Source organism: Epinephelus lanceolatus, chromosome 13 (assembly GCF_041903045.1).
Source record: "Epinephelus lanceolatus isolate andai-2023 chromosome 13, ASM4190304v1, whole genome shotgun sequence".
NCBI lineage: Eukaryota > Metazoa > Chordata > Actinopteri > Perciformes > Serranidae > Epinephelus > Epinephelus lanceolatus.
In genome coordinates, this window is record NC_135746.1 from 14,459,919 (window position 1) to 14,472,803 (window position 12,885).

The window sequence follows — 12,885 nt, forward strand, 5'->3', positions numbered from 1 at the left end:
TCGAGCCCTGTTTGGCATCTCTCAGTTGCCTTTGCTTAAGCTTGATGGCTGTGGCTCAGAGGTAGAGTGGGTCGTCCACTAATTGGAAGATCAGCGGTTCAGTCCCTAGCTCCTCTAGTCTGCATGTCAAAGTGTCCTTGAGCAAGATACTAAACTCCACATTGTCCAAATGGCTGTTCCATTGGTGTGTGAGTGTGTCAAAAACTGAGTAGCAGGTAGCACCTTGTATGGTAGCCTCGGCCACCAGTGTGTGAATGGGTGAATTTGACTCGTAGTGTAAAAGATGACTAGAAAGGCACTGTGCAAGTGCAGGTCCATCTTGTAGCTTCTGTAACATTATTGGCTAGACGTCTTATACTAAAGAGGAAATCACCAAAACCGCCGTCCCATGCTTTATGGATAAAATAGATTCTCAGTAATTTACAGTTTGAGAAAATCCGATATATTGAAAGGCTCTCCCAGGAAATTTAAAAATACGTGGGGACCATTTTTTGCCTACATGAAGAAAATAACCTTTCCATCTTTTGTCTGTTTGTTTGTTTATTTGTTGGTTTGCTTCCGTTCTGTACTACTATTCCAGTGCTTTAGCACTATTGTCAATTTGTGTCTTACCAATACGACTGGTAGCACTTTTATGTTTCTTATGGTAAATGTGAAGCCCCTGCAAGCTGGTCAGCTTAGCATGGTACAAAGACTACACCATAGGAAACAAGAAATCTGGCACTGTTGACGGGTAACAAAATCCACCTACTTGTACCTCACTGCTCACTGATCAACATGTTCTATCTCGTATGTTTCATCTGTACAAAAAGAAGTGTAAAAACATCACCTTGGGTTTTACGGAGGTTAAAACGTGTCAGTTTTAAACCTCAAACTTGATATACGGGCATGTGTCCGCATAGCACTCTCTTCAGCAGAAAAGTAATGGCAGGGTGCTGGGAGTGCTTCATCCTAGCATGTCATAAAAAAGTGCTCCCTGCGCTAGTTTTTAATGGTGCTCTATGTGTGGGTTTTATTTCTATGACGACAATATCTTGACATTAACATTAGCTTGGTAGCTAACGTAGCACTACTTTAACAGAGGGCTGACTACACAGTTAAAGTCTGGGTGAACTTTACTATCAAAAGAGCCTTTTTTTTTTTTTTTTTTTTTTTGACCAAAAATAATTTTAAAAAAAAGTCTGTGTGGAGGCACAAAACATATTCAAGCTTTGTAATGAAGGTAAAACAGCTTGTTAAGTCTAAATTAGCCTGTACTAATAGTCTAAATGAGCATTCATTAATATGTTTTACCACAAGGTGGCTACTGTGCAGGGCACTGTTTATGATTGTTTGGTACTTAGCAAACAAATCTGTCCGCACACTATTAAATTCTCTATTTTATTCCGAGACTTTAGCTGTTTGGGATTTGGCTTCCATAGCTAACCAGCTAGGGAGACTCAAGACGAGCCACTGCTATAGAGGTTTGGCAAAATTTTAAGGAAAGGGTGTCAGGCTGTAAATGTATGTAACGCATGTTTTTGTTATTGAAATGTTAAAACATTTTCGGTATATAGGCTTCACATTTTTACAGTTGAAGAATTTAAGAATTTCTTTAGCTAAAGAAGGAGCTAAAAGGAGCTAAAGAGCCATATGTGGTTCCGGAGTCACAGGTTGCCTACCCCTTGCTTAGGGTTAGGGCCTATAACCTTATTAATTAACTTTAACTGGAACCCTCCTCTCCATGACAGTGTGGGCCTTCTGGGTACTCCGGCTTCCTCCCACCACACAAAAACATGCAGTTTAATTGGTGACTCTAAATTGTCCGTAGGTGTGAATGTGTGTGTGAATGGTTGTCTGTCTCTATGTGTCAGCCCTGTGATAGTCTGGTGACCTGTCCAGGGTGTACTCCGCCCCTCGCCCAATGTCAGCTGGGATAGGCTCCAGCCTATCCCAGCGACCCCTAACAGGATAAACGGTCACGTAAAATGAATGAATGTAAGAAATTAAAGTAAAAGTATGGGCTTGGCAGAATTGGTTAGGGGGTGTGTGCTTTATGCTTCTGGGTTAGCTGGTGACGACAGTCAGCAGCTTGTTCTTTGATTCGACATTTCAGAGCAGAGAATACTGCTTACTTTTTTCACCATTTTGAAACCTGATTTTATATACTCTGCATTTTTTAAATCATTCAAATTTGGCTGGGTGGTTAGTGACACATTTTTCTGTGGTGTGACAGACTCGTAACACATTTATTTTTGCTTTACCCCAGACTGTAACAGCAAGCTAACACGTACGGAGATAAAAGCACAACAACGGCAACATCAAATGTCCCTCTGTTGACCTGCAGAAAAGGGCTTTTCTGTCTTTGATGTGATAGTTTCGGCTCAGGATGGACACAATGGTGTAGTAGTGTGGGCATACTAACACGTTAATCAGCCACATTAGCTACATTAGCTGGCTGTTGGCAGTAGCATCATATTCAGCATACAAATGAGAATGGTACCAATTTTCTTATCTAACTACTGGCAAAGAAGAAAATAAGGTTATTTCCTAAAGTGTTGAAGGAAGTCATTAATTTTAGCTTTAAAATTGTGTGTGTAGAGTGTGAGAAGATGTGAGGTTTCTTGTTGATCCTCGTCTCATTATTATGGAGGGGATTATCCCAGAAGCTCAACAGCTGGGAGCCAGTGTGCTGGTCGGACAAAATGGATCGTCTTTATCTTTAATGACTTTTTGATCCACATGCAGCCCTCAAATATTAGAAATTTTAATAGAACTACAGCTTTGTATTTTTAATAGAAAATAATATTTAGGCCTGGTGTCTGACCTGAACCGTTGTGTTTCAGGATGTTGCATCTATTTTCTTTTCTTTCTATAATTATCTCCTTAGTGCATTTGCAGAAGCAAGCTAGGACAGAAGGTGCTGTTGCCGTGCTGTTGTTTGTTCCTTACCCACAGTGACAGCTGCTATGACCGGCGACACAAACACTGACATCATCACCCCACTTGCCACAGTCAAGTAGTGCTTACTTCCTGAGATATTGTTTTTCTTACAGCGACCATGGACCTGCAAGGCAATAAATAAAACATGAATTAGATAATGGAAATTTAATTTGCTCTTTGTTGTTCGCTGCAACCACTTATTCCTGTCACTTATTCATGTCCACTCATACATGCGTGAGGGGAAAGGAAACAGCCTGTGAGACCTGTGGAGGCTATTACAGAGCTCTGACACAAAGACAGACACATGAGTGGATGCTTTCACTGATCTTAGACCAAACGACTTCTTAAGTGATTTTACAGTCACATACACATTTCTAATGTTGAAATAAAATCATGAGAGTTTTGCTAGAGCTGTGACACGCCCCCGTGATCTCAATTGTTTGGCGTACGGTGGTCATTAAACTCAGTCTGAGCTGTCTTAAGTCAGTCTGTTTCTCCACTTAACTTTCCAGTAAAATCGAACGTGTAATATAGTCGTAAGTTTTAAGTCTTGGCTCATTCTAATAGTGAAGTTCAGTGATGTGAACATTGCCAACAGCCAGCAACTGCGCTCTCTCCAGCACCAAACAGGAAGCAGCAACCCTGGTAGAAAGTAAACATGGAGGACTCTATGGTGGTGCAAGAACAAGACAAGTTTCTCCCCCTTTTCTTGTGCTGCAGAAATAGGGGAGAAACTGGTAGAGCTATGAAATGAACAAAAGCCTGTGTTTAATTTGGCATGTATCCGAACCACCAATCTCTGCAACCCTAGTAGCGAGTTGAGGTGACAAAATCCAAGAAGTTGTTTGTACAGAACTATAGTTTATCTTTATATTGATGCCAAATTGATGAGAATACTGTCGACATATGACACTTTTTATCTTTCGTTTCCAGAGTTTTGTGTATATTTACAAGTTGACTTGACATCTGTTGATTATAAGCAGAATTAACATGCGACTCTGGATATCTGATGAAAGAGTTTAAACATTCTAGTCCATCATATTGGAGCAGTTTGCACATATTGGACTGTCTGCTGATGCATGCACAAACTTAACCAGTTACTCAAAAAGCAAACATGTCCATTCAAACCACTTATTTGAAGTGTGTTTACATGACATTAGAGAAAATTGATTTATTGTGTAAGTCAGACTAAAACCAGACGTTTAAAATACATGTAAACATGTTAGTCCAACTGAAATCGTACTTAATCGAATTTGTCAAAGGCGGGCTAACACACCCAGATAATGCGATTGGGAGTTGAATTACTCCTTCATCTATACAGTCAGTCGGACCCAAACTGGCCGAGGCGCTCTGTGCATGCTCCAGTTTCCGCCCCGGGCTTTGACCCAGAAGTTGAATAGCATTAAATGCACATCAGGAGAAGAAGCCACTCACAATATGGCGAAGTCTACATTCAGAGCTGTGCATTGGTGGACAGACAAAATGTACAGAGCTGTAAAGATGTTCACCATGGTACCAGTTTGCTGCTAACTAATTTGCTTGTTGATTGGTTAGTCTGTGACATAATAGGTCAACCGGAAAAAGGTTCAAAACTAACAAGTTGAAAGGGGGTGTTCCGCCACTTACTGTGGCAGAATTGGACATACTTTGGTCAATAAATCAAACCCTTCCGTGCTTGTACGCTGGGACAAGGATAAGAGTCTAATAAAATGGCCTAGTCGAGTTATAACCATAGCTGTGCATGTAAACGTACAGACTGCTTTGTACCTTGCGGCCCATGTAGATTGGTATGCCCACAATGATGACTGGGATGGCGATGCCCGCTATTAGGGAGATGACCACTGGTGCTCCGAGCAACATGCCCACCTGCCACAGAACCTTGCGGGTTTGAGACCATGGCTTCTTCCCCCAGAATGTACATCCTGAGGGACTGAGACACACAGGAAGACATGACAGGGGAGATCAGATGTGAGCTCAAACTATCATCATGCACAGAGTTCAGAAAGTTGAACTGACTTCATAGGCTACAACTGCATTTTGTTGTGCAACCCTGTGTTGTACAATGACAATAAATAAACCTCGAACCTTGAAATAAATGAGTACTGACAACAACATGACAACTTTAAATGTTTGCCTCATTGCTGTCATAACATCACTACCCAAACTGAATGACCTCATCTGCTTTTCTCATTTCAGCCTCATCCTTTCTCCCTCAATTACAGTCATTTGCAGCTACCATTCTCACACTCATTTATCTTACATACCGCTGTTAGGTAAATGGAAAAGCTGGTTTATTTAAGTCTTTTAAAGTCAGTTCTTTGTCGCTTGATATGACGTTAGGCACAATAAATGCGGTGCTTCTTTAAATTAGCTTCAGTCCTTGGTGTTGCGGTGTAATTCTAACTGCCAAGGAAAGCGGTTTAAAAGCTGAGTAACGCTTTTTGGTCCTAATCAGGCAGCAATTAACTTGTCGGAGCAGCAGTGACAATATGAGCAACACAAATAGCACCTTAGGGCTATGCTATCTCTCAAAGTGTGCATTTGTATTCCAGCAGCAAATGTCACTTTGGGGTTCTAAAAGCCTGAGTGGGGGAATTATGGGGAGATATAGAAGTTGTGCTCTGTTGCTCTGAACTGGCAGATTTGCTGCGAGATGCTAAAAGCTTTGCCCTTCTACAGGACGTTTACTGTAATTTGTAGTGTGACAGACAGAGAGAGATGAGGGGAGAGAAAGGGAGAAGGGATGGTGTAGAAAGACAATGAGGCTCAGGCGAACACAATTCCCTCTTTCTCATCTGTTGCATTCATTAATACATATGCACATGACATGAAAATGATAAATACATGAAAAGCATACATATCTATACGCCGTAGTTTATTGGCCATGGCCAGCAGAAAGATAAAAGGGGACCGACTAGGCTTTTCCTTATTTTCTGTCATTTATATAACGTTTAAATGCCAGGTGTTCATATTTAAGGTGGCCACAGTCGAACAAATAATGAGGTAGATATCTAAAAGTAATCTCTGTGAGCGAAAACCTGTACTCCATTTTCAATACTGTTTTGGGCTACAAAATTATGTCAGATCATGATGAATTACTTTATATGGTCATCTGCTCCAGGATCACTAACTTACTGCAAGTGTTAACATTACGTACACTGCTACAGGTAGCTACAAGCTAACGTCAGGGAAAAATGTAATCTTGGTTGCTGATGATGTTAATTTCTCCCTGATTTCAGAATTATATTTCTGCTGGAACATGTCTGGTTATGTTTAAAAGCTTTTAAAGGTGATTTTTCACTGTAGAAAGTGCTGCTATTCTCCAGTCATTCCCCAGCTGCAAGAATGCTGCTAATGTACATAGCTATACATGCTAACTTCAGGGAAACATGTAATCTTGGTTTCTGATTTTGTAAATTTCTCCCACTTTTGGGTCACATTGCCGCTGGAACATGTCCGGTTGTGTTAAGACACTTTTATTAGTGATTTTTAACGGAAGAAAAATGCTGCTATACTCCCTTACAGTCGTTCTCTGGCTGCAAGTACACTGCTAACGTACATGAACCTACATGCTAACATCAAGGAAACATGTAATCTTGGTTGCTGCTGAAGTTAATTTCTCCCCGATTTTGGCTCATATTTCTGATGGAACATGTCTGGTTGTCTTTAGAAGCTTTTATTGGTGATTTTTAAAGAAAGAAAGTACCGCCATTCTCTATTACAGTCATTCCTCAGCTGCGAGTACACTGCTAACCTACATGAAGCTACATAACATCAAGGAAACATATAATCTTGGTTGCTGCTGTTGTTAATTTCTCCCCAATTTTGGATCATATTTCTGCTGGAACATGTCCGGTTGTCTTTAGAAGTTTTTATTGGTGATTTCTAAAGAAAGAAAGTACCGCTATTCTCTATTACAGTCATTCCCCAGCTGCGAGTACACTGATAACCTACATGAAGCTACATGCTAACATCAAGGAAACATAATCTTGGTTGCTGCTGTTGTTAATTTCTCCCCAATTTTGGATCATATTTCTGCTGGAACATCTCCGGTTGTGATTCGAAGCTTTTATTTGTGACTTTTTTTATGTTGGAAAGCTCCGCTATTCTCTGTTCAACGCAAAGACAGTGCAGCAACGCCACAGATGTATAATAATACCTAGATACTGGATGCCAAGATGGCACCTTTCATTTGATTAGAACTGCTCGCCCGGCACGTACGCCAAAGAAAGTTGCTAGCTTCCAGGTTTACTTGCACAATATGTGGCCAACTGAATATGCGTGGTAATGTTTCTCCCACTGGCCCCGCCCCCAAGTTCCTACTTGGCTTATAGACTTTACATTGTGATGATGTCATGGATAGTTTTTCTCGGCTTGAGAAAAGGTTTACAAATATTAAACCTCCACAGATCAAAATCATAATAGAGTCATAATTGACCTCGTTTGCAGTTTGTGATGTCCTGTCAACTGTTTTACAAAAGTCTCTTTTATTATGGTGGTCTTTTAGCTGTAATATTGCGAGTGGCCACTGGGAAAAATTGGAAGAAAGGCTGAGCTGCGTTCGGAAGGGTGCTTAAAGAGAGACGGGCACTAAAATGGAGTCTTCTCAGACAGAGGGTGAAACGTGTTCCAGACCCATATGTGCATGATAGATCCCCTTTAGACTGCTTCTTCAAATTCAGCGAATCAGCTTCTACTCAAGCTCGTCTTGTAGCTTGAGTTACATATTCTGCTGCATGGAAATATGGAGGCAGATCGAACTGATTAATTGATGACAAGTCAGCTCTGACTCCTTTCCAGGCCTGGAAAAATCAATGGAGGCCCAGATGAACAGTTTAAAGCAGCGCAGCCTCTAAACAATGACATAATGGTCATGCCTTGCTGACTGGCACAGTTTTTTTTTCTTTTTAAATTTCTGACTGGGTGTTGTTTTACAAGATACAGATGGAATAGTGATATGATCACATGCACTCATTTTAGTGAAGCTAGTTGTTCTTTATGGAAGAATTGAAGAATCTACCAAAGTATCTTACCAAAGCTGGACTAGTGCCACAGAGCATTGTCTCACCTCATGCTGCTGTGAGACAGGGATCAAATTCTGCTGCTGTTTCTCTTGTGTTTTTGTGCAGTACATTCACTTTGTAGGTCCCAAACACCAAGATCAGTCATTGTGGGGTGCAGCTAATGGTTATTTTTATTATCAGTGATGTTGTTGATTGCTTTTTAGATTTTAGTTTGGTCTATAAAATCTCAGAAAATAGTGGAAAATGCCCAAGGCAGCATCTTCAAAAAGCTTTTGACCCACCAACTGAAATACATTTAATTTACAATCAGACAGAAACAGAAAATCCTCACATTTAAGGAGCTGAAACCAGCAAATGTTGAGCATGTTAGCCGACTTAAAGGAATACTTCATCCCCAAAATAATCCTTTGTATATCATTTACTTGTCCCGTGTTAGGTTCAATTCATTAAGAAAACTTTTGTTTTTCTCACATGCCTCTGGTGAATGAAGAACCCAGAAACACAAACAAAATTCTTGATCAACTGAAGGCATAGGGGTCCACGTTTAACAACAGCAAAACTATATCAAAACATCCATTTACAAACTCTCACACAACTCATGCAGACAATCTAAGTCTCATTTATCCAGTCGTATGCTCAGTACTGCCCAAACACATGCATTTTCACAACAACCTTACTACTTAAAACTAAACTGAAAGTGAAACTTACCTACACTCACTTCAAAGCCTTTCTGGCTTACCTTGAACTGCATGTTTTAACATTTTATTAAGACCTACATAATGACTAATGACTACTAATCGTATTTTAACGATGTTTACTTTCTATTGCTGCTCTGCATGTTTGAATGTGATGCTAATCTGTGTGTTGGTGCTTCATGTTGCTCACATGTCTGTTGGTGCTAACATGCTGTTTGTTGTTGTGTTATTGTATTGTGCTGATGCTCTGCTTGTTGCTTTGCATGGCTTCTGATCTATCTTGACAATTTCTGTTTGCTGTAGTAAATGTCTTTATGCTGTCTATGTCCTGTGAATTTTATTCTTTTATTGATTTCAAAACATCTTGCCCAGGAAAATTAGCCAGCTGGCTGACACCAGCACATTTACAGAAATTTTGATTAATGTGCGCTGTCCTTATAAATTAAATAAATCACACAAATGAAAATGAAAGCCAGACTTCATTGACAAAAACTGTAATTTTACCTCACTGAACATGGGAGCTGCTGGTCTAGCACTGCCTTGATCAGTTTTGTTTTGTCGCACAATAACACTAACTAACTAACTGATTAAAGCAGCAGTAGACCAGCAGCTCCTGTGTTAAGCGAGGTAAATTGTTTTTTGTCAATGGAGTCTGGGTTTGAAGAGAGCATAGGCAAGTTTCACTTTCAGTTCACTGTTGGAAAGGGCTGTTTGGTTGGACATTACCGAGCATACGACTGGAAAACTGACATATTGATTATACTGCACAAGTTTGTAAACTGATGTTTTGATATAGTTTTCTGTTAAACGCAGACCCAATGTTTTCAATTCATCAAGAATTTTTGCAAAAGCCTGTTGTCACGGCACCTTTTGAGGTATCTAGTTTGGGCGTTTTACATTCAAGTGCCCATTGAATGCATCACTTCCTGCTCACGGCATGACACTACACATGGCGTTCACATCATCACATCACTCTGCAAGGTGATACTGCTAAAACCCCAAGATATGTTGTGATGCAATTATTTCATCATAACACCCAGCACTGCAGTAACTACTCCTGGTGACCTGCTACACTTGGACCTAAGGGTTCTTTCTTTTGATTACTATTATTTATGTATTTATTTGTTTTGTCTTTTTTTGATGGCAGTGCTTAATTGTTTGTCTGCACATTTTTTCTATTATTATTTGTCTATTTATTTATTTGTCAGTCACAAAAAAGTGCACTGTTCAAGTAGCTTTGTGCCTGATGATTTCTTTTTAATTTAAAGAAAAAGAAAATATAAAAAAAGCCTTTTGTAAAGGTATAGAAAAAATGAAATTACACTGTACAAGTTAGATGTGAGCATTTGGTTTAGATTGTTAATGTGTTCATGAGTGTGAGCTGAGTACCTGAGGTAGTGCACGTCGGTGATCTCCTGCATACACAGCCAGCAGAACTGACAGGCACACACAGTGCAGTTCATACGGTTACAGCTGCCATCATTGGTCTTCATGATGTAGGCACCGCAGCGAGGGCACGCTTTGATCTCCTCTGCATCTTCAGCAACAGAGTTAATGTGTGAGGGGTGGCTACACTACATTTATTTTACATATATTGTGGTACAGGAGGTTTAAACACAAAAAGGGAAAGTAAGAGTGGCTGTCAGTCTCACCTCCTCCGGGTTCTTCATTGAAGACGTACAGCGTGGAGGCATCGGTGCCGCCTGAGGTGTGGCGGGCTCGCTGACGCCGGGCCTGGTCACACGTCTGGTTGGGGTGCCACAGCTGCCGACAGTGGTAGCAGAATTCTGTGTCACATCCCTCGCGGCCGCAGCTCAGCTTGGGACACTCTGCACAGCCGTAAGCTATCACTGCATAGCTGAGGAGAGACAGATACTGCAGATAAAAATGACAGAGTGGACATCATTAATATGTTTATTGATCCCTGAAGGGGAATTCGTTGTTGGGATTCTTATTACAGGACAGCTCAGCGTCAGGCGTAATGGTGGGTTTAAATCCAGGTGCTCTCTCTATTGCACCCTGTTGCCCTCAGCTGAGACTTGACTGCAGTTTCATTTAAACTTCACAGCTTTGGTTGGCTGACTGGAATACCTATGAAAAGCTGCAGTAAGTCTCCCATCTAATACTTGATCTCCTTGTACTGTTCACCCGATCAGCCTGGCAAGGCACACTGAATTCATTCATTGTTGTCTTTGCTCACAAATGGTACGTTTGTTGACAGTGTGCCTCAGTGAATCACAGCTCAAAGAGAGATACAACTATCTGTGGGACTGGTTTCCACAGTTCAACACCTGAACCAGAAATAATTCCACCCTTAGATCTCCAGCAGTTATTATGATGCTAACAAGGAGCTTGACACCTGTGCCCCTAGTCTCACTCCTCAGAGGGGACATTAACATAAATTTTAATATTCAAAAGATCATGTGATTAGTGATCAAACACAAGTGAAAGTAACCGTGAGTGATTTACGACGCCTTAAGGACCCGGGCAGCACTGCTCTACTGTGAAGTATCAGAAAAGCTCCTCCAGGCTTTTTTTTCCTTTGGCATCTCCAGGTTTATGTGGTTCTCAGATTTGTAAGAGAGGTAGATGAATCACCAGGCTGAGGGCCACACACACATAAGAGGATAATTAGACTGCTGCCTGGATCCCACGTCAGTGTCAGGCTAGATTTAAACAGCTTGTGTCTGATTGTCAAGTCAACCCCTTTTGGCTGAACAACAAAGCCAGCGTGGGCCTGCTCATGCATAAAAACATTTCCAGGTATCAGTGAATATAGTTATCAAAGAAAGCAGCAATAATTGGATTAGATATTAGAGATATTTACACACCTTAGCCTGCGAAGATTTTCAAAGAGGTTCAAACAAAACATAAAGCAACAACAACTGATATCATTCAGATGAATTGCTACACTTTTATTTTGTGCCCATGTAATAGATTATAGATCTTTTGAAGAGCACATCCCTATATATATATACACATGTATGAACTTGTAAAGATCCCCTCAATAAATGTTTATAAACATGTAAAAAAAAAAACATGCTGCTTTGAGTAATAATTTGTATCTGAATCTATGATCTGTGATGTCTCCTAAGTCCATTCTCAGTGTATGTGTAATGGAGGCTTCAAGTTTTCACATCTTACACAGTTTGTGTAAGTAACATATTGGACCAAGATTGATTTCCACACTAGTTGTGGTGTCACATAATTATCTTGTACCTACAAGTTTTAAACTAGATTTACAGTGTGTACAGAAAACTGAAGTCCTTCAGCGGATGAATGTGAAAACGAACGTGATCTCAAACCTCCTCCTCATAATTTGGCACTTACTCAAGGACATGTTTCTGCGTTGTACTTGGCAAAGACGAGGTCAGCAGTATGAAGAGGTTGACAACAAGGTTTAGGCAACAAAACTACTTGGTTATGGTTTGGAAAAGATTGCGGATGTCGTTACAAAACACCACCGATATTGTTATTTGTTAGTCTCCAACACCAGTCTCGTGGGTCAAAGTCCGGTGTATGTTTGACCCATCCAGCCACTCTGAGCAGACTTTTATGTTCTTTAAACTAGGTGTAACCCAGGTTAAATAATCTATGCACATAAGATTTAACCAGAATCGGTACAGATGTTACATAAAAAAACAGGCAGGTTCCTGTAAAGGTTAGCAGCCAGCCAATTAAGTATTACTTCCGGTTCACTGAGCTGGAAAATGGCAGCCAACGGAACAGGAGCTAACATTGAACTTGGACTGAAACGCTACAGAAATTGATTAAAAGTCAGCTAAAGCAGCTTTGATAATCCTTTGAACACACCCATCCTGTGTGAATACGGAGGATCCTATCATCACTAGCTGCCGCATTGGTAAGGTATTTTTTGACTGTTGGAGCACCAGCGCTAAAGGATAAAAAATGCTAACCGCTAGTGCTAACGGATACGCGCTAGCCACTAGCGCCAGCGCCAGCGGGGAATTGCTAGTCGCTAACGCTAATGGATAAACACTAGATCATAATACCAACAAAAAAGCATAAAGCGCTAATTAATAATATCAGAGATGTGGTAGTTACTAATACTAACAATAAGCACTAGCTGGTATGTTTAACAGAGAAGTGCTAGCCGTAATGCTAACAAACACATAGGAAAGTGCCATTTACTGATGCAAAAAGTGTTAGTTGTGCTATTTTGAAGTGTAACTGTGTACTAAGTCTTTGCATATCTGTTGCACACTGAACGTTTATTGGTGTTG

At 40.5% G+C, this 12,885-nt stretch overlaps 1 protein-coding gene across 3 annotated transcripts in view; it reads right to left on the minus strand.

Annotated features, from left to right (window-relative positions):
• The window catches only part of LOC117270390 (E3 ubiquitin-protein ligase RNF19A), a 47,286-nt gene that overhangs the window by 11,003 nt on the left and 23,398 nt on the right, over positions 1 to 12,885 (minus strand). For 2 of the 3 annotated variants that reach the window (XM_033647981.2, XM_033647979.2), the window contains exons 4-7: positions 10,294 to 10,499; positions 10,031 to 10,178; positions 4,690 to 4,852; positions 2,932 to 3,046 (exon numbers count right to left, since the gene is read on the minus strand). In XM_033647981.2, coding sequence (XP_033503872.1) covers positions 2,932 to 3,046; positions 4,690 to 4,852; positions 10,031 to 10,178; positions 10,294 to 10,499 — 632 coding nt within the window. The remainder of the gene's footprint in view (positions 1 to 2,931; positions 3,047 to 4,689; positions 4,853 to 10,030; positions 10,179 to 10,293; positions 10,500 to 12,885) is intronic. The other variant, XM_033647980.2, reaches the window with a different exon arrangement.